The 21,407-nt window shown below is 38.1% G+C and overlaps 1 protein-coding gene across 2 annotated transcripts in view; it reads left to right on the plus strand.

The window, feature by feature from the left end:
* MAP2K6 (mitogen-activated protein kinase kinase 6) overlaps nt 1-13,212 on the plus strand; it is a 124,215-nt gene extending 111,003 nt beyond the window's left edge. For both annotated transcript variants that reach the window (XM_012747416.3, XM_012747418.3), the window contains exon 12: nt 917-13,212. In XM_012747416.3, coding sequence (XP_012602870.1) covers nt 917-994 — 78 coding nt within the window. In that variant the 3' untranslated portion in view covers nt 995-13,212. The remainder of the gene's footprint in view (nt 1-916) is intronic.
* Nucleotides 13,213-21,407: the final 8,195 nt, after the last annotated feature.

Genomic DNA, 21,407 nt, shown 5'->3' on the forward strand with positions numbered 1-21,407 from the left:
AGCATTAGGTGCTACCTGGAGGCATCGTCCTTTTTGGTTGGTTTGGTTGGTTTTCTTTCCACTGTGAGAACTATGGATCCATGACCTGATGTATCTCTTTCTAATTAGAGGTGGCAGGTTCCACTGTGACAGCTGGGCACTTTTTGTGACAAAATTGAGCCATTTGGGGAGAATTGTGCTGGTGTAGAGAAAACGACTTCATCTCCCCAGAATTGTTTTTGAAATATGCAGCCTCTTGAATCATACTGTGCCTGTTCACCTAGCTAAGTCCAGGACTTGATGTGTTTTTAAAGTTGATCTGAGCTGTGTGAATAGAGACCAATGTTTCCTTTTCAATCTTTAATCTCCAAGTTCAATTTCTCTGCATATACCTAGAGTTTGGCAGTCTATATTATTTTCCAGATGGATTAACTCTTCATCAAGAGAGACATAAGTATAACTCGTGGCTTGGAAAATGGCTTTAACTGTTTCAGTCCAAATCAGCTCTCTGATATCAAAAGCAAGGACTGCCTTCCTCGAATATTTACTATTCAACAAAATTGGTTTCTCATTCTACCATCTATTTCCTGAGAAATGAAAGTGCATAAATCTATGAAATTTCTAATTATTTTACTACTGTATCAGTCTGAAATGACTTTGGAGGACCAAAGTTATTTATAAATCAAATTTTTCTAAAGCCAAAGAGGGTAGTGGAAACCTAGAGATATCAAAATGGGAGGAGTGGCAACTAAGAAATATCTTTAAATGTTTGCATCACTAGATGTGTGCTTGATTTTGGAAGGGATGAGAAGAGTCCAGCTTAACTCTGAGAGGGATACTTAATCTGTTTACCAAACAGATCTGTTAATTTGCTAATCTCATATATTGTTTGTCAATGACAAATATTAATACCATGTATTTTTCTTTTCTTTCTCAGCAACATCCATTTTTCACCCTACATGAATCCAAAGCAACAGATGTGGCATCTTTTGTAAAACTGATTCTTGGAGACTAAAAAGCAATGGACTTAATCGGTTGACCCTACTGTGGATTGATGGGTTTCGGGGTGAAGCAAGTTCACTACAGCGCCAATACAAAGTCATCTTTCAGATAATTTAACCCTGCCTCTCAGAGGGTTTTCTCTCCCCATTTTCTTTTTTTTTCCCCTCCAAAGGGGGCTTTGGAATCTAGAGTATAGAATGAACTGTCTAGATGGATGAAATATGATAAAGGCTTAGGACTTAAAAGGTGATTAAATATTTAATGATGTGTCATATGAGTCCATAAGCTTCTCAGACTTCTCTTGTTCTTTATGAAATGAATGCATTGGCCCTGGCAAAAAGGTGCTACAGTAGTGATGAAATTATAAGTAGATTTTTAGTGTGTCCCATTTATTATTTTAATATTTATGTTTTAAGTGCTTGGTTGAAAAGATTCCATTTTATGCAAGAAGGGAGATACAAAAGACAAGGTTGGGTTGGCAATATTTATAGGGCTTGTAATTTTTAAGTTCAGTCATGTCTGTGGTCCAGAAGAAATTATTTAATATGCATCTTTAAGAATATTATAAAAATATCATAAAGGAGCTCTTCTTGTGAAATATTTGTTCTAGCTATTGTGGCTGCTGCCACGTTCCCAAACTTCTGCTCCATCCTGGGTGATCACCACATATTTTTGGTGAAGTGGCAAGGTATCCTGGTCATATACTTTTCCAAACTTAGGAAAACATAGAAATCACTTTTATCATAGCTCAAAGAGTAAAGAGTTTGGTTCACTTGACATTTGTGATATAGTATTAGTGGAAAGTGATTTGTGATGTGATTTTATATCTACCTATTTATATACCTGTGTGTATGTGTATTTGGTAACTCACAAGTCCTGCCAAGTGGCTTCTATGAACATTATATTTCATAAAGAGGACATTTGTCAGTTTTGAGGGAAATACATTAAACCACAGAGAGAATCGGTGCCTTCTGCTTTCATCCCTCCTGCAATGTATAAGCTCCAAGGATTGCTTTTGTAGTTAATGTACTCTTTTGCTTTGTTTGTTTGTTTTCTTGTTCAATGAAGAAGCCTTATTGTTCATAGAAGAACTACAGTAGAAGAAAATTACAGGCAATGAGTTGTTATTCAGTAAGATGAGGAGGGTTGAATTAATTCCCAGGAGTAGACTACCAAATTTCAACAGTTTGAGTTGAGGTCACATCTTTCTTCAGCAGCATGCAGTAGCTGGGTCCCCTAAAGGAAATGAGGTCCATCGTGAACTCATAGAAGGTTTACTGAGCAACGAAAGTTTTTTCTCGTGGCTGAATATACCCACAGGTTCTCTGGTTTAGAGCTCTAGGTTTCTCTAGGATCAAGCAGTGAAGTGACTGACAGGGAAACATAGACCTGTAATAAATAACCAGAAACTGTTGCTTTTGGACATTGTGTCCAAACCAGGAACCATTGCTTTTGGACAAGGCTACTCTTTGAATGTAAGAACAGAGGCTTTTGCTTAAAAAATGAAGAAAGAAAGAAAGAACACACTTTATTGCTTTCCTTGCCTCAAGTTCATGGATATGGAGAAGATTGCTCCTTAAATCCTCTCTTCCGCCCCCTTTTAGATTTTGCAGTGCAATCATGTATGTTTCTCTGTTTGCACTTTTCCCTCCTTGTTCTTGACCTCTTGCTTATGTCAGGTGCCCAAAGTGAGTATGACACTGCCATACACCTCTTGGTATTCAGGTCCGAGAGAGATACCTGTTTTGTTAAACATCAGCTTCCTCGGCTTTGAAGCTACTTTTGTCCTCATTTTTGTCTAGCCAGAAAAGGAGCATCATCCTAGTGATTATGGTCATTCCCACCTACCTTCCTAAATCTGGAAGTTCTTCTCTTTGAGACCAAGAGAGAAATCACAACTGTGTGTCTTGCTTTATTCACATCTTATGAAAAGAGAAAGTAGTAGGAAAAAAATAATCTGGGGTCACTCCATTATAACTTTTGGTAAAATATATAGAGCATCTTTCTGGTCTGGGTCAGATTACTCTTACCTGTTTTTCTACTTCGAAACATTCTTAACCAAGTGTGCATTTCTCCCATGTATCCCTCTCCAATCTGTGAACCTAAGTCCTAAACTTGCAAAACAATCATAGTAAGTAGATAAGGAGATAAACTATGATTCTCAGCCCTGGGGCACACTGAAATAATCTGAGAGTTGCGAACACTGTTGTTGCCAATGTCCCAGCCCCCATAGATTTGGATTTAATTGGCGGGGCCTGGGAATTGGTATTATTATTTTTTTTTTATAAGCCCTCATGTGGTTCTGATTTGCAGCAGGGTTGAAAACACTAGTCTACTACCTTCTAAAGAGAGAACTGACTTAAAATCACTTTCTCTTGAACATTTGCAGGGTAGCAAGTGACTGTCCAGAGTGCCCATTTCTTTCCCTGTCCTCATTGATGGGGATATCTTTGTCACTAACAGGGAAGGCATGTTCCTGGCATGCAGATGTGAAGTTTAGAATACCTATTCCCCATAGAAGCAATATTCTGTGTGGTGATTATATCTCTTATGTGCTACAGTAGAAAGACTGGCTTGACAGTCTTACAAGTCTAAATTTTAGAACATGGTTTTATTTTTGGAGAGCTGTGTTGTAAGTTCCAAACAACCACCTTAAAAAAAAAATGTCAAGATGCATAAACTATTTGTAAGTTGGGTGTCCCCTGTACATACAGACAGATATGTATATATAAAGAAAAAGGTATCTGTATTCGGGGATGATACTCAAAATATTTAATGTTCAACCAATTTGGACCATCTGCATATCTGCCCTGTCTATGTCTACCAATGTATTATAAAATCAGTATAGATCTGCAAAAGTGATCATGCTCATGTTCCCAAATGTATTTGATTTGGTGTCACATAATTATCCATAGTATAATTTATAAAAATATCCCTTTCTCTATATATATTATTGATTTAAGAGGTGTGCCAAAAAAGTAATGTGAATAATTTTTAAGACAATTACCATACATGTGTACATATCAATGAGTATTGCCCTTCAGAGTAGCCACCTTGAGAGACTATATATTTATATAAATAATGTTACTAAAATATTTTTACCACTTTTCTGTCAAAAAAAGTTTCAGAATTCATTCCCTTCCCTATATGGATAGTCATCATTTTAGAATTATTTCTTAGGTTTGTTGTTGTTTTGTTTGTTTTTTTTACAAAAATCCTTACTAGGTATTGTCTTCTTTGATTCACTTGCCTGTTTATCGGATTTAGCATCAAGTTGTGTTTGACAATTTCTAGAAGTTAAATCTGCCCTTAATGCTGAAGTTTTACCATCACTGAATCTTTGTAAAACACCATGTCATGGGCTCCGAAGATAATTTTAGATGAAGACCTTCTCCCCAAAAAAGTGGAAAATGTATGATTATTTTTAAGTAAAGTCATTTTTCCTGGAATAAGTATACAGTCTCCTAAAATGGCTACTTTGAAAGAGAAAGAACTTACATAAATGTATATATATATATTTGTTGATAAAATATCAAATAGTCACTGATTTCACACATGACACTCACCTATTAGCCATGATTGAAGGCCCGGATATGGAGGCATAATCCATTGTTCTAAAGACTGTGTTTGGTCACACTGATACAGTCAGAACAGATTGGTTAAATAAGCAGCTCCTACTTCTGTCTTAGTTAAGCCATCTGAAATGGAAATGAGTATGTGTGGGTATAACTCAAAATTGTTTGTATATTACGATTCTTGTATAGCCCTCAAGCCTAACAAAAATTGTATATGCCAGTGATTCCCAAACTTTTTCTGTTTGTGGTGCCATTAGTTGTCTTAGTAACTTTTTTTTATGGTGCCCTTGGCCAAAATAGATACTTAATAATTCAATCTATTAAGTAACTAGGTCCAAACAGCTTAATAGTAGCAGTTTGCATGATGTCCTACAGATGTTGCTGTGTTTCCTTTAAATTTTACAACATTTTGCCATGCCTGTGAGTTTGCTGCAGGGCCTCAGGGTATCTCAGGATACAGTTTGGGAATCATAGACATATGTTGTGCTGAGTTTGCACTATCTACAGTTGGTGACCCTCAAAATGCAATTCTTGGTCACTCAATCCTCCATATCATTTCATTCTTTGTGTTGTTATTGTTATTATTGTTATTGCTTGCCCATGGCTAATTCACTTTTTAATTGCAGTCCTACCCTTCTTTGCTATTCATCAATCCTGCAGTGCTAATAATGTCCTAGTCTAGAAAATGCAATACTTACTCCTAAATCCCAGCGTTAGAGGAGGCTGGTACTAATACTGTCAGGGTTCCTGAGTTTTCCACATGAACTTGATTTAGTGTCTTTGGAATTATAATCTCAAAGGAGGCGGAGAGGGCTAACATTTCATAGTTTAAAACTAAAATGTCTTTGTTGACCAACAGGCTTCATTAGCTATGCTCAGAGAAATCACTCTGTTTCTTCCAAGAGTGTCTGACAAAACACTTTCTCTTTGGCCCGAAATTACAACAGATACCTAGTTCTTAATTTCTCACCCAAGTGCTGTTTTGGCTATGTAACTCCCTCCGACCTTGAAGGTAAGATTTGTATATTCATAAAATTCCTTAGAGCCGTAGTCAGATCTAGTAAAACGAATTAAATGTCTATTGTGCTGGGATTTTGCCTCCTTAACGTCTGTCTATGGCTGGAAGTGGGATTTGCTTCACAGGGATCAAAGGGATCTTCCACTTTCATTGAATTAGCAAATGAAAAGATATTCAAATAAATGTCACCTTCACAGGACTTTTTTTTTTTTTTTTTACTTTTCAAGTGGAAGGTGCAGTTTTCAATTGGGCCCCTGAAAATTTACATAATCAGATGGAAAAATGCCTAAGTAAAATCTAGGAAGAGGAAGCTACCAAACCTAGAAAAAAGGAATTTAAGTGTTGAAGCTCCAGGTTTCTCTTGTCTAGGGGTATGTGTGTGTTTTAGCACTGTTAAATGTGCCGACAACTAAAGATACTCTTTGGTTTTCTCTGGCTTTAATTGGGGTACTCTGGCTTCCTTTGGGAATCTGTTGCAAGCTGGGACCGTACATAGTACGTGAAATACATACTTTTGCAAACATTTTTTTGTTGGGAGGAGGCGATTGCAGTTTATAAACCCCATAGGATCTATAACTCTGTTCTGTAAAATGTGGACAAAATGTGGACTGTGACATCCTAGACCAAGGTTGGCAAACTTTTTCTGTAAAGGGCCAGATAGTAAATATTTTTGGCTTTGTGTTTGATATGGTCTTTGTAGCAGCTACTCAGCTCTGCTATTGTAACGTGAAAGCATCCACAAACAATAACACATAAATGAATGACCATGGTGGTTGTGTTCCAATAAAATTTTATTTACAAAACCAGGCAGTGAGCTGTACTTGGCCCGCAGGCCATGGTTTGCCAACACCTGTCTTAGCCCAGCAAATTAAAACTGTAATTTGATTATAGGTATGGAGTTCTTCCATTTAGTGAATATTTAGCTCAGCTGCTTTTGAGGTAGATTAGGAAAATGGACATAGGAAAATAAGTTCAGAAAGGATAGGGACTGTTTACTCCCATAAAAGGTGCCTGTTAATCTCTTCAGGTAAGTGTTAATTATTCCAGAAGCTGATGGAAAAATTTTCTGCAGATTAAACTGAGTACCTATTTTTTCCATTTCTATGCAATCACCAATATAACTTACTGCAATTTGGAAATAAGGAGGTGCGCTTCTCTTAGGTGTTAACTATTAATATATCCTTGGCTCTTAGCTTCTTTGCATTTTCTTCCTCTCTGTGGTGTGATTTGCACACGATGAGAATCATGAACTCAGACACTACTCAATTTATTTCCTTATTCCCTGAACTGACCTAGGACTGGGGACTTTGGGAGTCCAAACTCTGCCTCAAAGGTAGAAGGCAGATGGAATTCTTAACATCATCCAATTCATCCACCTCAACTATTGGTCTATCTTTTAAGAAAGTAAGAATGTTTGGGGGTCAAAATGCTTGTTCTCAGGTGGTCTTAGAGCTCCAGGTTCTCACTGTGACAGAAGACTCAGGTCTACTCGCCTTGTGTACTGTCCCTGGACTTAGGGGGAGTACTCTTTTTTTTAAATCATTAGTAAATTTCAATTTCAAATGCAAAATGCCCCCTTTCCATTGTGATTTTCTTGGTTTGCTAGCCCTGGGTAGATTTCTGGGCCCCATGGCCTCTAGTCCTGTCTTCCCTATAGAACTAGAACAGCTGTGTAATTTGCCTCCTCTTCTGTTAGTATTAATAGTTGCACCTTCTTAGCTGGACAGAATGCCATATAAATGACTGCCAGTGATCTAAGCTTTCTCCTTTTCCTTGCATAAGAGTAGAAAACATCTTAGTGAAAGCTGTAGTCTCTTTATTATTCAGAAACATTATTTTTCCTGCTGCACCACCAGGCAAACATAAATTACCCTCAGAATGATATTTGGAAACTCCTTAAGAGGGCATATTTAAGTATGTGATCTGGCAATTTACCTAAAAGAATGTTTTCTCTTCACCTAGGGAAACAAAACCTGAATTCCAGAACCTTCAAAATGGAATTTTCCTTCCAGGGGAAGCACATTGCTACTAAATACATCATGTATCACTTGCTCCTGGTGACTACAAAGAAGATGTATTATTTTTCTGAGGTTTAGAGAGTCACTGTTTACAGCTATGCAAATATCATTGTACCATTTGCAAGTTTTCTACTGGAATAGTTAGAAATCAAGATTTTAGTTGGGGGTAATCTTTTCAATTCCTGACTCAAACTCTTTTTTTAAGCAAAATTCCTCTGAAAGACTCTATCTTATCTTAGGCAATGAGGACTCTAGCCTAAGTAGAAACACAAAACAAAGAACTTTATAGTAGGCAATTTTTGTTTTTAAGAAACCAGTAACATCTGGTAACACAAACATGTGTTAATAGAATTTAAAAATATCCAGCCTGATTCCTGGGGACTTTCACTATCTTGACATCCTGACATCACTTGTCGTTTGAACTTGGACATTGAGCTTTTTATTCTTGGGAGTTTACAGTTAGATTTTGGAAGATTCATGTTATATTTATTTCTTAAAGAGTTGTCAGTGTGAACAGTTGTTTTTTTGTTTTTTTGTTTTTTTTTTTTTTTGGTGGGTAGTTAATCTTAGCATGCTCCATGGTTTTCCCTAGTTTATACTTTTACATTTCTGAGATTCAGGGTCTTTTTCAAGGAACGAGGCAAATGCTTTTATGGCTTGGAGATTGAGTTTCAGGAAAGCATGAGCAAGTTTAGGCACTTCCTTGTATGTTAATGTGGGAAACAGAAACTTTCAAAGTAATCTCTAGAGTTTGTGGCTTAGATCAGACCACCAAAAGTCTTTTCTGTTTTCCCTTGTTGCATTTGCTTGTTATTATTCCTCTGTTGGTCACAAATGACCTGGGCTGACTTAATGCTTTTGTGGAAAGGAACTGATCCAGCCATTTTCATATACCAAATATCAAAATCAACAATTTTGTATCAGTCTGCCTAATTGAACTCTACTGTTTCCAGTTCTTGAAAATGTAAGGGCTATCAAAGAGAACTTTTAGCAAAACCCTCATTCAAAATATGAAACCTTATAAGAAGAGCTTCCATTTGGCTTTGAAAGAAGAGCAGCCAGGTTGGGTATCTGATTTCTGTAAGTAATACTCTGTTGTGGTCAGAAATGAGTAATTAGCGTCATTTGGTCCCTACCAACATTTGTATTGGAGTCTGAATGATATTTCAACAAAGTAAGTCAGATGGCCACTGTCTTAGGGGATTGTCATCAGACTTTGGAGTTTAAGTCTGAATGATGATGTGAAATCATGTTTGGGGGCTGGGTGAAAAGATAAATGCAAAGCGTGGTGCTAAATTAGGTAACCCCTAGGAAGAGCGAGCTGATAAAGGAAGCTGGCAGACAAGTATATCCTTTAACTTATTTGCAGTGTTACTATTTTATAGAGATGGTCTCCTAATGGGAAACCCCACCAAAAAGCAAAACCCTTTATTGTTATTTTTCTTTTAAGATACTGAGATATAGGAAGATTCAGAGAGTAGCATGAATTTGGGTATCAGAAGATTATCTTTTATATCCCTAGTGTTATTGATTCTAAAGAGTCACCGTTTTAAGCTGATGGCACCCAGAACAAAAGTAAATGATTAGAGGGGTGATAAGATGGTTGAGAAAAAGAAACAAAATGCTAAAAGCATTTGGAGGATATACAACTCATCCATCAGCTAGCTTCTGGGTAAAGAAATACAAAAACAAAACCTGAAACCCTTTTAGTTTTTTGTGGCAGACGTTTTTAAGAAAGGTAAAGGCCAAAGAAGGTTATCTGATAAGCAGAATTTTTTTTCCCCACGCTGCAGAGAACTGTGAATGTTCTTAGAAAATACACTACAGGTATTCACCCGAAAAATTTTATAATTTTAAAATATAACACTCAAAGCTAGTTTGATTTTCAGAAGCAGTGAATTGTGGGGGAAGAAGTGGTTGCTTTATTTTATTTTTTTAATCTCCAGTTGTCTGTCCTGTTGTATGTCAATACTTGGGAAGATAACAGTGACGTATAGCTGTGGTTTCCAGACCATATTCAGTGGTGCTCTTGTGGGTCTCTTAGCATGAACAGAAGGGGAAGAGAGTGTGATAAAGATCAGCCTTGCCCAACCAAACCTCCATCAACTTCCAATCAGAATACTTGGCTACCAATATTGTTCCTTTTAACTGGAAGTCTCTGTGGCTGTTAAAGGCTTGGGAACTTTGGATGAAATGACTATGTTAGGACTTTAAGCAGCCCCCAAATGTGGGAGATTTTGTAGCTAACCATGTCTGAGTCCCTGGCTTTTGCTTTTTTGAGTATCCTGACAGAGCTAGGGGGACAGGTGGCAAGAAAAGAGGGTAATTTATTTTAATTTTTAAGCATGAGTCATTTGAAAGAAAATGCATGAAATCAGGATGTGATGGCCATGTGATATAGATCATTACATGGGTTATTTTTCTAAAGTGGTTGCGAATGATGTGATCTGCATTCACCCTCTCAGTGACAAGGAGTGGAGTGATTGGGCTCTTGATGGGCAGTGGAATTTTTATATTTCTAGACTTGCAGAGGCAGGAGTCATAATTTTTGTTCATTCACCAAAAGCTCTTGAAACAGTTTTGACTCAGACGAGGGTACTAAGACTCAAGCTAGCAGAGCTACCCACTGCTGAGTTTTACAAAGGTGTTGTAGGTGGGGAAGAGTAATGGGAATCTGGTACAGCCATTAGAAGCTGAGAGCTATGAAGATATGTCTCTCATGAACTGAACACAAGGGAATGCATAGACCCCAACTGAATCATATCAGGTGCCTTCTACACATACATAAAGAGTCTGTGGTGAATTCTGACAGTGTTATGTTTGCCTCTAAAGCAAATTTAACAGCTGGAGTTTCACATTAACCATTTTAAAACACTACATGGGCCACAAATTTACACTGGCCAACAATCTGTAGTGTTCTCAGCCAATCTCTGCATAAAAGCCACTTGAGGAGGTTTGATTAAGAAAATTCAGACAGTTTCTCTCTCATATTACCTCTGCGTTTGATTTATTCTTTAGTCTCAAGTTTATTATCTGAGTGAAGTGATTTTCTATTTGAACTGAAATGATATTTTAATAGAATAATAGGTATTTTTAGAGGAAAAATATTTTCTTTGTGTAATTAACTTACACAGTTAGAACATATTTCCTACCATGAGGAATCCTCAAATTGGGTCATTTAAAACTGAAAGAGGTGTTGGGGTGTGGTTTCAAGTTATTTAAATACACGAGCAGTTTTCTATATATTTTGTGAAAATCTCAATGAGACACTAGATGGAACTTCTATGTGGGATGGAACTTTAGAAGAATTTTAATAAAAGAGGTGAATTTCCTCAGCTTTCTCTGTGCTTCAGTTTCATAGGTGAAAATGCTGCTTTCATTTATTAATCTAGTCTTTGTAAGAAAAGAAACAAGAACACTTTTTCTTACATTCTGTAAATTTTGTGATAGACACATTTTATTTGTATATATGATTGATCGTTTTCCTATTTTGTGCCCAAATTTATTTTTAAACCATGTTCATTGTAAAGAGATCCCTTGGGCAAGTAGAAACATGCCCTGATGCTAGAATGAAGTAATACCTTAAGCTAGTTAGGAGCCTGCTACCTCTTCTTGGTACCTGAAGTATTCTGAAAGCAGATCAGAGAGGTTGCATGCCCCATCTCTCAAAACCCATCTCCAGCACTTAAATTTAATGTGTCTGGAGAGTTTGAAATAGAAGAATGAATACTATTGGGTGGATTCCCTCATCACCTCCCTCATCTTTCCTGCCATGTGCAGCGTGCTGCTAGCTTCCCTGGTTGGAATGATCTCTTCTTTGTGGATTGCCATATATTTTCTTTGTGAATGAGGCAGGCTGAACTTAGAAACTGATAAAATAAGGACCTCTAAAAGATGTGGGTGAATGTTTCCATGCCTTTCAGGTGAATGTTAACTTTAAATTCTGGCTCTGGGAACTCTCTGCTTGTGAGCTGCAGAAGAAACGAAGGAGTTAGGGATATAGGACTTAACTTTGTGTTTTTCTATATGGAAACACATGAGTATCAAATGATAACCTCAATAAAGCCTTAGGAATATATTTTAAAATACCTGTTTTGTGGGATAGCACACCTTTGTTATGCCTGCCTATTGGCTTTGGTGACCCCAAACATTTTCATTTTAGTCTAGCTTTTCTGTTATCCAGGTTGTGTGTATTTTTTTTTTATTTTGAACTATTGCTTATCATAATTGGTGATGTTATCTCAAAATCCTGAAACCTAGGAGATAGCCAATATGCAGGACTTAGGGGTAGATACAAGCATTGGTATTGATGTAGGTTGAGTTTTAATAGAGTTCCCAGAATTATACTGAATCGAGGAATAATGCGGCTTTAAAGAAGTGATGTTTGTTTCTAACATTTGGAAAAGCCAATTGTCCTGGGTCCCTATTCTTGAGAAATTCATCTTTTCATGCAGATACCATCATGGGGCATACTTAATAGCCTGGATGATTGGCTTCTATCAGCCATTTAAGAAGGAATTATAGGCCAGGCGCGGTAGCTCACGCCTGTAATCTTAGCAGTCTGGGAGGCCGAGGCAGGAGGATTGCTTGAGCTCAGGAGTTTGAGACCAGCCTGAGCAAGAGCGAGACCCCATCTCTACTAAAAATAGAAGGGAATTAATTGGCCAAGTAAAAATATATAGAAAAAATCAGCCAGGCATGGTGGCACATGCCTGTAGTCCCAGCTACTTGGGAGGCTGAGGCAGAAGGATTATTTGAGCCTAGGAGTTTGAGGTTGCTGTGAGCTAGGCTGATGCCACGGCACTCTAGTCCAGGAAACAGAGTGAGACTTTTTCAAAAAAAGAAAAAGAAAGAAAGAAAGAAAGAAAGAAAGAAAGAAAGAAAGAAAGAAAGAAAGAAAGAAAGAAAGAATTGTAATAATTGCCAAAGGTGAGGGTAATTTTGCTTTATAAGTATATAGGTCATTCTATGGTAAAATTTCCTATCCAGCATCTCGTAAAAAAACATACCTTTATCATTTCCCTTCTCTTTTCCGATCCAAGAGCATATTAAAGGAAGAGTGGTTTTCTGATGTGTTATGAAATATTTCTTTGAATTTGTGTTTTTGACTAAGGAAATGGCTGAGATGTTAAACCAAGTGGTTGTTAAGTGGTTCATATGGCTATCACCCAGGCTCCCCTCTCACCGTGTCAAAAAGAAAATGACGTTGGGAGATTAAATTAAACTTGAACTCCTCTGTTGATGAGGAGCTCTCACGTTGATTTCCTATCTCAGGATATTCTTCGGTTTCATACTGCTGCTGAGGAGAAAGGAACAAGCTGCAGACACTGTAATTGGTCTCCAGATGTTTATGCGTGTGTATGTAGAACTTCACACTGTGTGTGTTGTGTTCAATGTTGTGTCAATCTATGAACGGACTCAAACAACAATTTAAAGAGCAAGAAGACAGCAATGATGGCAAAACAAAAAAAGCCCAACCACCTCTTTCTGTCAAAGTGCTTGCTATGACCTTCATAGCTAGGACAAATAACAAGTATTCAGGAGCAAGGTGTTCTTGAAAGAAATGGTGTGTCGATCTCATACAAAAATGTACAACCAATAAAAGACATTTTAAACAGCACAGCGAGTCTGTGTATTAATTGAGTTGTTCGTGGAAATCCTGTGTTCAGGAATGCTATGTAAAAGGACCGTCGGGTAAGAGCTTCGCCTGGACTATTTATTCTTTTTTTTTTTCTTCCTCCATTCTTCTGTCTCTACTATCCCACTTCCAAAACAGAACGAAACAGAACGAAGTGACAGTATCGCAGTTCCGAAGACACTACCATGCTTGGCTAATTTTTCTTATTATTTGTAGAGGCAGGGTCTTCCTGTGTTGCCTAGGCTGGTCTCCAACTCCTGGCCTCAAGCCATCTTCCAGCCTTGGCCTCCCAAGTAGCTGGAACTATAGGCGTGAGCCACTGCACTTGGCCTCTTTATTTGTTGTTGTTTGTTTTAATTGTAGGATTATTGAAGATAAGTATTGGAAAGGAAAAAAACAAAAGACCTTTATCCTTGAATACATTTATACCAGTGTAGATAGAATTATTTTATAAGTACCACATAGTATGCTGCTTTAGAGATATAGAGCATTCATTGTGTAGACTTCATGGTGAACCAGGTCTAAGAGATAGTGACCTTGAAGCTTAGAGATGACCTAAGTGAATGCTGCTTCCGCTTTTCCCACATCCAGTGCTTCCTGGTATTGTCTGAGTCTTAATGCACCCCACCTTTGGTCCTTGGGTTTCCTTCCACTGAGCATCTAGTCAGAAACTTCCTTGGCATGTGGTGACTCTCTGTCTCCCAAGAAGAGAGGCAGACTGAGAATATAATGCTGTTTGCCTAAGAGTAATCAGCTCAGCTCAGCTCAGAGCAGTTTTCCTATGGTCCAGAATGACCCTGTGAACTGGGAGGCAAAGAGTTGTTCTTAGACAAGAACTTGCTAAACCACTTGACCTTTTCAACAGCTGCAGAACTGTTTATCGGGAGCATGCCATCTCTCTTGGCTTCTCCAATTTGGCAGCCAGGAAAGTCAAGCCAGTGACATTGTGTGCTTTAGAAACTTCTGAACAATTCACAACTTCCACCATAAAGTGACTAAATTAGTCTCACTAGTCAGATAGCGATCTCCGGATGGGTCATCCTTTCCTTGAGCTGGTTGGCTTTTAGGACTCATCCACTGGAATCAAATGAGTCACCGCTTGGAGATAAACGTGAATACCAATTTGCCAGAGCCTCCAATTCCCTAAACTGTAGATGATAAAGAAGAATAGATTACGTCTGTTCCAGCCACAAGCCTAGGGCAAGTGGTAACGTCTGTTTGCCAGTAACAAAGAGCGTGAACTTTCTTCATTTATATGAGTGATTTCTCAAGAAATAAAGGAGCCAGTGAGTTTTTAATGTCACCTACGTGAAAATTTGTTGTGTTCACAAATAGCCATCGATTCATAACATACATTTGCGGATGATGTGAGTAGAAACATGACTTAATAATGCTAACAAAATGGGTGAGGATTTATTTTAAAACAGAGTGGTTGAAAAGTAACTGAGCAAGAAGCAGAGCTTGTGTTGGTCTTGAAACAAGGACAAGGGACCAATCTAGAGCCAGGTAGGCTATTTAAAATTCTGGCTACACCACCTACTAGCTGTGTGAGTTTGAACACATGCCTTAAACCCTCTATGCCTTAGTTTACTCCTTAAAATGGAGATCATAATAAGAACACTTTAGAGTGCTTGTGAGAATTAAATGAAACATTGCGTGTAAGTATAAGCACTTAGCTTTCTGTCTGCCACATCATTATCACTCAGTAAGTTTTTATTAATATTATCCTCTGATCAAACTCCCTTTTCAACAAATGTAATTAAATAAAAATGTATATAAAGGAAAGATAACCAAGCAATTTTAAATGCAAAGGTGTTTTAGATCATCTAGCCCATAATACTTTGCTTTTGTTGGCTGAACATATAGGATTATACATTTGAGCTAAATCTCAATGTTGTAAATAAATGTTCATATTTTTCAGTTTGTATATGAGACTAACAACTTTGTTCACCAACTCACGGAAGTGACAAAGCCATTTTTTCTTTTTTTACTTCTGCAAACCCTGTTTTATGACATTAAAACAGTGACCACCACTTTTAAAAGAGCAAATCTAATAATATATTGAAAAGAATTTTCAGGGTATTCATTAAGATTAAAACATGATATTCAGGAAAAAATGGCAGACTCAACACTTGCTGATTTGTTTTTTTTTTTTAACAGATTAGGTCACTGATATTAAAATACTGTAGACTACTGGAACATCCTTTAAATACTGAATATATAAAAATATTTTCAAATAAAAATTTCTTTGCCACTTATCAAATACTTGAGAAACTATTCTACGTGGGATAGTTTGAGGCTTTTAAAACCATATATACTTTGCTATTCTTTCTTTATTCGCAGAGCAAGCACCAAGCATATGTCAGTGGCAAGTGCCACCCATACCTGGGTTTGAATGTCAGCTCTACTGCCTACTAGCTTTTGGGGTCTCTAGGATAAATTTCTTAAAACATTCTAAGTCTCAGTTTTCCAGCTAAAATAGGAGAAAATAGTAAGTACTGTACAGGAGAGAGGGAAGTAGGAATTGTAAAGATAAGAAATAAGAACCTAGCACTGTGACTGGCATATACAGGCAGTTCTCCATTTATGTATAATGACCTTAGTTATCATAAGAACCACACAACACAGTTCCCATATGTGTGCATTTCAGTTAACATAGTGCCATGCATAGTACTGTCTGTAAGTTTTCAATATATGGCAGTTGTGTGTAATTTCACTATATTAATAATGTCAATAAGAAAATGTAGCATTTCACTTTAAAATGACAGTAACATTAATGATTGAGTATTATTTTATTTAATCCTTACAAAATGTCAAAGAGGGCTGAGCATGGTGGCCAGCACCTGTAATCCTAGCACTTTGGGGCTAAAGACGAGAGGACCGCTTGTGCCATCCCAGGAGTTCGAGACCATCCTGAGCAACATAGCAAGAACCTATCTCTAAAAAAAAAACCTCAGACTTGTGGAGGGAGGGAGGAAAAGGGCATTTATTGAAACCTTAAAATCTGTACCCCCATAATATGCCGAAATAAAAATAAATAAATAAAAATTAAAAAAACTATGAACAACAACAAAAAAATAAAATAAAATAAAAAAAAGAAAGAAAACTTAGCTAAGTGTGGTGGCAACTTCCTGTAGTCCCAGCCACATGAGAGGCTGAGGCAGAAGGATCACTTGATCCAGGAGATTGAGGCTGCATTGAGCTAGGATCACACCACTGCACTCCAGCCTGGGTGACAGAGCAAGGCCTTGTCTCTAAAAAAAGTTATAAGGGATGCATTGCTGGAACCATCCTTTTTACAGTTGGAGAAAGGGTGACCCAGAGGTTTGGTCTCAAACTCCTGACCTCCAAGCCATCTTCTCACCTCAGCCTCCCAGAGTGCTAAGATTACAGGCCCAGAGGTTTGTAACTCAACTAAGTTTATGCAGCTAGTCAATAGAAGAGTCAGACAGAAGGGGCTGGTTTCTCTAGCTTATCTCTTTTAGATTTGCATTAAAAAAAAGAAAAGTTTTCTAACTTTCATGATCCTGAGACAAATTTTTCAGTCTTTTCAGTTTTATTGGGGAAACCAGTGTTTGAAGTGGGCCAATATGGGAGCTGGGTGAACTGGGACCTTGGTGCCCTGGGTGATCCAGAGAAGCAGGGAAATCCATTAAGGACAAAACCCCAGAAAGGGTCAGGACTGACCTCATCAGTCCAGCTGCAGAGACCCTGCAAAGGGGTGGAATTAGGAGACTCAATTGGGTAGGCAGGTGGTATCCCAGTGGGCGTAGGGACTGATCACTAGGACTTCAGCAATTGGGCAGGCTTTAGGGTGATGTCTTGTTTTGTTAGAGTGGGGTCAGGCAGAGGAAAGACTTGGATCCTAATGAGGGATGAAACAAGGGGATGCAAACAGAAACCTAGACCAGTGGGCCAACCTAAGAGAGACAGAGGAGAACTGTAAGTAGGCAGCCCAGGTGACCTGAACTTTTCCCTGTGTGCTTCATCTCATATAAGGATCCCACTGATGGAGACTATGGGGCAACCTGGCAGTCATGATGGCAGGGCCACCAGGTCTGGGAGCAGGGCTACAAGCCCACTCCCCTACATGTAGGGTGGAGAGGGGCCAGTTGCAACAACAGAGGTTCCCCGGCTCACAATTGGCAGGCTGGACTGAGCCTTAGGTAAAAAGGACTGGTAGATCCAACCAAGAAAAGACAGGGGATTGAGGGGCCAGGAGACAGCACCCATAATCTTGAGCTTGAAGCAATAGCAAAAAAAAAAAAAAAAAAAAAAATCTATTTTCCAGATGGAGGGAATGATTCACACTGACCACATGTAAAGTGTAGGGCAAGAGGGTTAGGAAGACGAGATCTCAGGTCCTGTGTTCTTCACTTTCAAGAACTCCTTAAGAAAGGTCTAAGATGGGGGCTGTCACCCCGCAAGGTGACTTTCCCCCTTGGAACTTGGGATTTGTAGTAGTCAACTCCGTCCGGGCTGTTCAGGTGAAGCATGGAAAATCAGGCCCACTTGTTGAAAAAAGTGGCTGTAGAGCAAGTGAATGACTTTTGTTCCCCAATTCAAAAGAGAAAAAGAAAGGAATTCATTCTTTTAGAGCCAAAGACAAATGTTACCATTATTCAGAAATGCCACCATGCTTCCGGACTAAAAAAATACCTGCTTAGCTGTTTAAATTAAACAATTTTAAAATTTACAGTGGTTGTCATGAAATGGCAAGATTTTCTAACATCAGATTAGGAGATCCGGGGCTGGAGGGAAAGGAAGAGGGCAGCTCTCAGCCTCCCACGTGCACGGTCCTGTCCTGATGAACGCAGGAAAACAGCGTCTGTGTCATAGAGAGTCTGGCACTGAGCAAGTGAATGTCTCTTGTGGTCAGAGTCGGTTATGGAAAATGTAATGTTAATATATTTTGCATGTGAATAGAGACTTTATTCAGAGCGAAATCATACCAAACATTTACTAGGTGTGTGTGGGGTGGCAGGCAGGGGAAGGTGGAAAGATGCATTTGGGAAAAGCTCCACTGAAACTCTCCATTTACCCCCTTGTTAATCTGTAAAAGACTTCTGGGCCTTCTCTTGTGGAAACTTCCGAAGCAGATGGAAATATTTTAAGATGTATAATACACATGGGCCTGTAGCATGAATTTCCATTTTCCTTACAGAAGTGAGCACAATGGAGTTTGCCTTATCCTTTGGATGCTGGCAAAAATTCCAAGGGGAATTAGGGGAGTTTAGAAGTAACTGTCTGATTTGTGAACATGAACAGCACAAAAGCTGTGCTCCAATTCTTCCCATTCTATTTTCAAGGTTGTGGTCTGCTTCATATCAGGTAGCTGATAGTTCTAACCTTTGGCAACAATTCAGCCAATGCAGCAAATTTCTATTCCTCTCCACCCCAAAGAAATTTTGTCTTTTGAGGCAAAAAAAAAAAAAAAAAATTAGCTCATAGGTAATGAAATAGCCATATCAACATATTTTTCCCCAGAGTACATCATCAATTTTAAATTATAAAATTATCTTTGCTAAGTTACCCTGATTTTAGTAATTTACAGACGATGTAGTACATTCTTAAAAATGCATTTGTATTGGTGTACCATCAACATTGCCAACAATAACTAGATAATAAAATATATATGCAGCATTTTTATGGACGTATAAATAGGGAAATAAGAGTGCTTTAACACCAAAAAATTCTGGGTGAAATTCAAATATACCATCCAAAGAATCACGCTCTAGATACACAGCTTTGTACATCTGTATCACCACATAATAACTGAAATCTACTCTTTTCCTCAGTTTGGGGTGACTTGTGTACTGTCTATCAAAGCAAGGGCCTCACTGGTGCTGAATGGACAGCTCTGGATAGCATTCAGTTTAAGGTGGCCATGGGTGCCTCAGTACCCAAGGATGGCTTCCAAGGGGCTGTGATTGTCACAAAACTAATTGCAAAATTGTGTATGTATGAATGTATGCACCTTTTCCGGAGAGGATCCATAACAGTGAAACCTTGCAACTGATATATATATAAAAAAAGGATAAAGTCTATTGCTTTATTCCTAGCAAAACAAATGGAATTTCATAGGGGGTACCCTATTTATTATAAAAGTTAGTAATGTGTCCCATCTCCTATCCAGACCAGATAACTAAATGATTGTAACCCATTAAATCCATGACAACTTTTCCACAAAGTAAAACAAGGTCTCTTCATGTATTGTCTGTATATTAAATATACCTTAAATACCTCAAATGTTTTAAGATTATACCTTAATATTTTATATTACTATATAATATTTAGGCATATTATACTTAATGTATATAATATATATACTTCATAAAGACTTTATATTATAACATATGAGAATATATTAATATATTTAATCTCAAGTTTATATATTATATTATAATAATATGTATTATAATATATATTTAATGTATAAGTACATTATGCCTTAATAAATATGCCATATAATATTTTTGCTGATCCAAAAGCAAATTATCCTAAAACTTAGAGTTTACTAACTTGTAAGTGGGAGAGGGAGAGTAAATGTTGACAAAAAAAAGAGGGTCCAACCAAAAAGTAACAATCGTTATCAAATGTTTGATTGTCATTATTTCATAGTACACATATTGTAGTTCCTTAAAATATTTGTCTTTAGTGTATTTCATATTTCTGAGGGGGAAAAAAAACACCCCTATTCAATGCTTGAGGTCAGATCAGGGACTGATATGAATAGGAATGAGCATAAAAAAGCTGGAGAGAAGAGGTTGATAAATGTTTAAATTAACTAACTCGATTTCTAAACCATCCAATAAATATGTACCGTAAAAATTTCCAGGCCTATTTTGATCGGTTCACATATTTAGCAGTGGGTTTTTGTTGTCGTTGTTCCATTTTTTTTTTTTTTTTTCCTTTCTCAGCCAACCTGTCAGCTATGGTTACGATCTGCAGCGTTTCTTCAGCATGGACGGGCACACTCTTTTTAAGTGACTCCTGGCTTCTCTGCTCGAGCTGCCCTCCCTCCTCTCTCTCGATCTTAAAATGTTGAAAATTGCTTAACGTGTTTCTAAGAAGCAGACAACACAGTTTACAGTTCTCCTCCTGCCCCTTGCCATATGCGGGTCTACTGATGTGGGTGATACGGTGCATGGTCAAGCTCCGGTGCTGGACTTCGGAGGAAAGAAGTATCTTTGCATTGGGGAAGTTTCCATCAGAAGATCCCTTTCAAGCCCGGTCGAGACTTCAGTCATCCCTGTGTCGCTCGGAGCTCGATCACAGCTCAGCGCGCTGGTTGGAGTACATGCACGTTTTAGGTTGGTGGCAACGGCACAGAAATGCATACTTAGCCCCTTAAGGTGAGGAGTTTTAATTGCAAAATTTTATTCCAGGTTATCGCTTCAAAGAGAGAAATGTAACGTGACCACAAGGGGGCAGCAAAACACACCAGATTCCCTTCGGTTGTGTCTCCACGGGTAAGAGGAAGGCAACGAAAGAACGAATTGAGGTACCTGGCATTTGAGCCGTCCTCCAAACGCTGGCGTTTCTAGCACAAATCACAGTGAGACGGCAGGGAAGGGAGGAGGATGCTATAACTTCCTAGGATAAGTGAGTAAAAAGCATTTCTTATGGAGAGCTGCTGGTGATTTGCACCCAGGGAGGGTTTAAAACCTGCTAGCTGATGGTGACACTTCCCCTTGGAGCAAATTGTAAATAATTCTTCTTCCTTCTCCTCTTATGATTTCCCTGTATTCCAGGGGCAAATAACAGTTGGGCAAAGTGTCAATTAGATTTAACTTTTAAAAATAGGAAACAGACTCTCTTGCAAAAGAAGCAGCAAATACTTATGAATCACTTACCAATTATCAGGCACTGTTCAGCAGAGAATCGTAAAAGTGTCGTAGAGTCCAGGGTGCTGGTTCAAACCTGGATTTCCGTGTCAGACTTTCTTGGTGTGAAATTGTACAGCCTCGGGCAGGTTTCTTAACCTTCAGGTGTCTTAGTTTCTTCATTTGTAAAAAGGGGATAATACAACAGGTTGCTGTAAAATTATACATGCTGTAAAATTATACAGGTAAAATTATACATGTCTGCTCAATGCCTGGCATATGGCAAGAATTCAATTAACAGTTATAAAATTATTGTCATAGATGAGTGGCATATGGTCATATTCAGTAATT

This window comes from Microcebus murinus, chromosome 18, assembly GCF_040939455.1.
Source record: "Microcebus murinus isolate Inina chromosome 18, M.murinus_Inina_mat1.0, whole genome shotgun sequence".
NCBI classification, from domain to species: Eukaryota; Metazoa; Chordata; class Mammalia; order Primates; family Cheirogaleidae; genus Microcebus; species Microcebus murinus.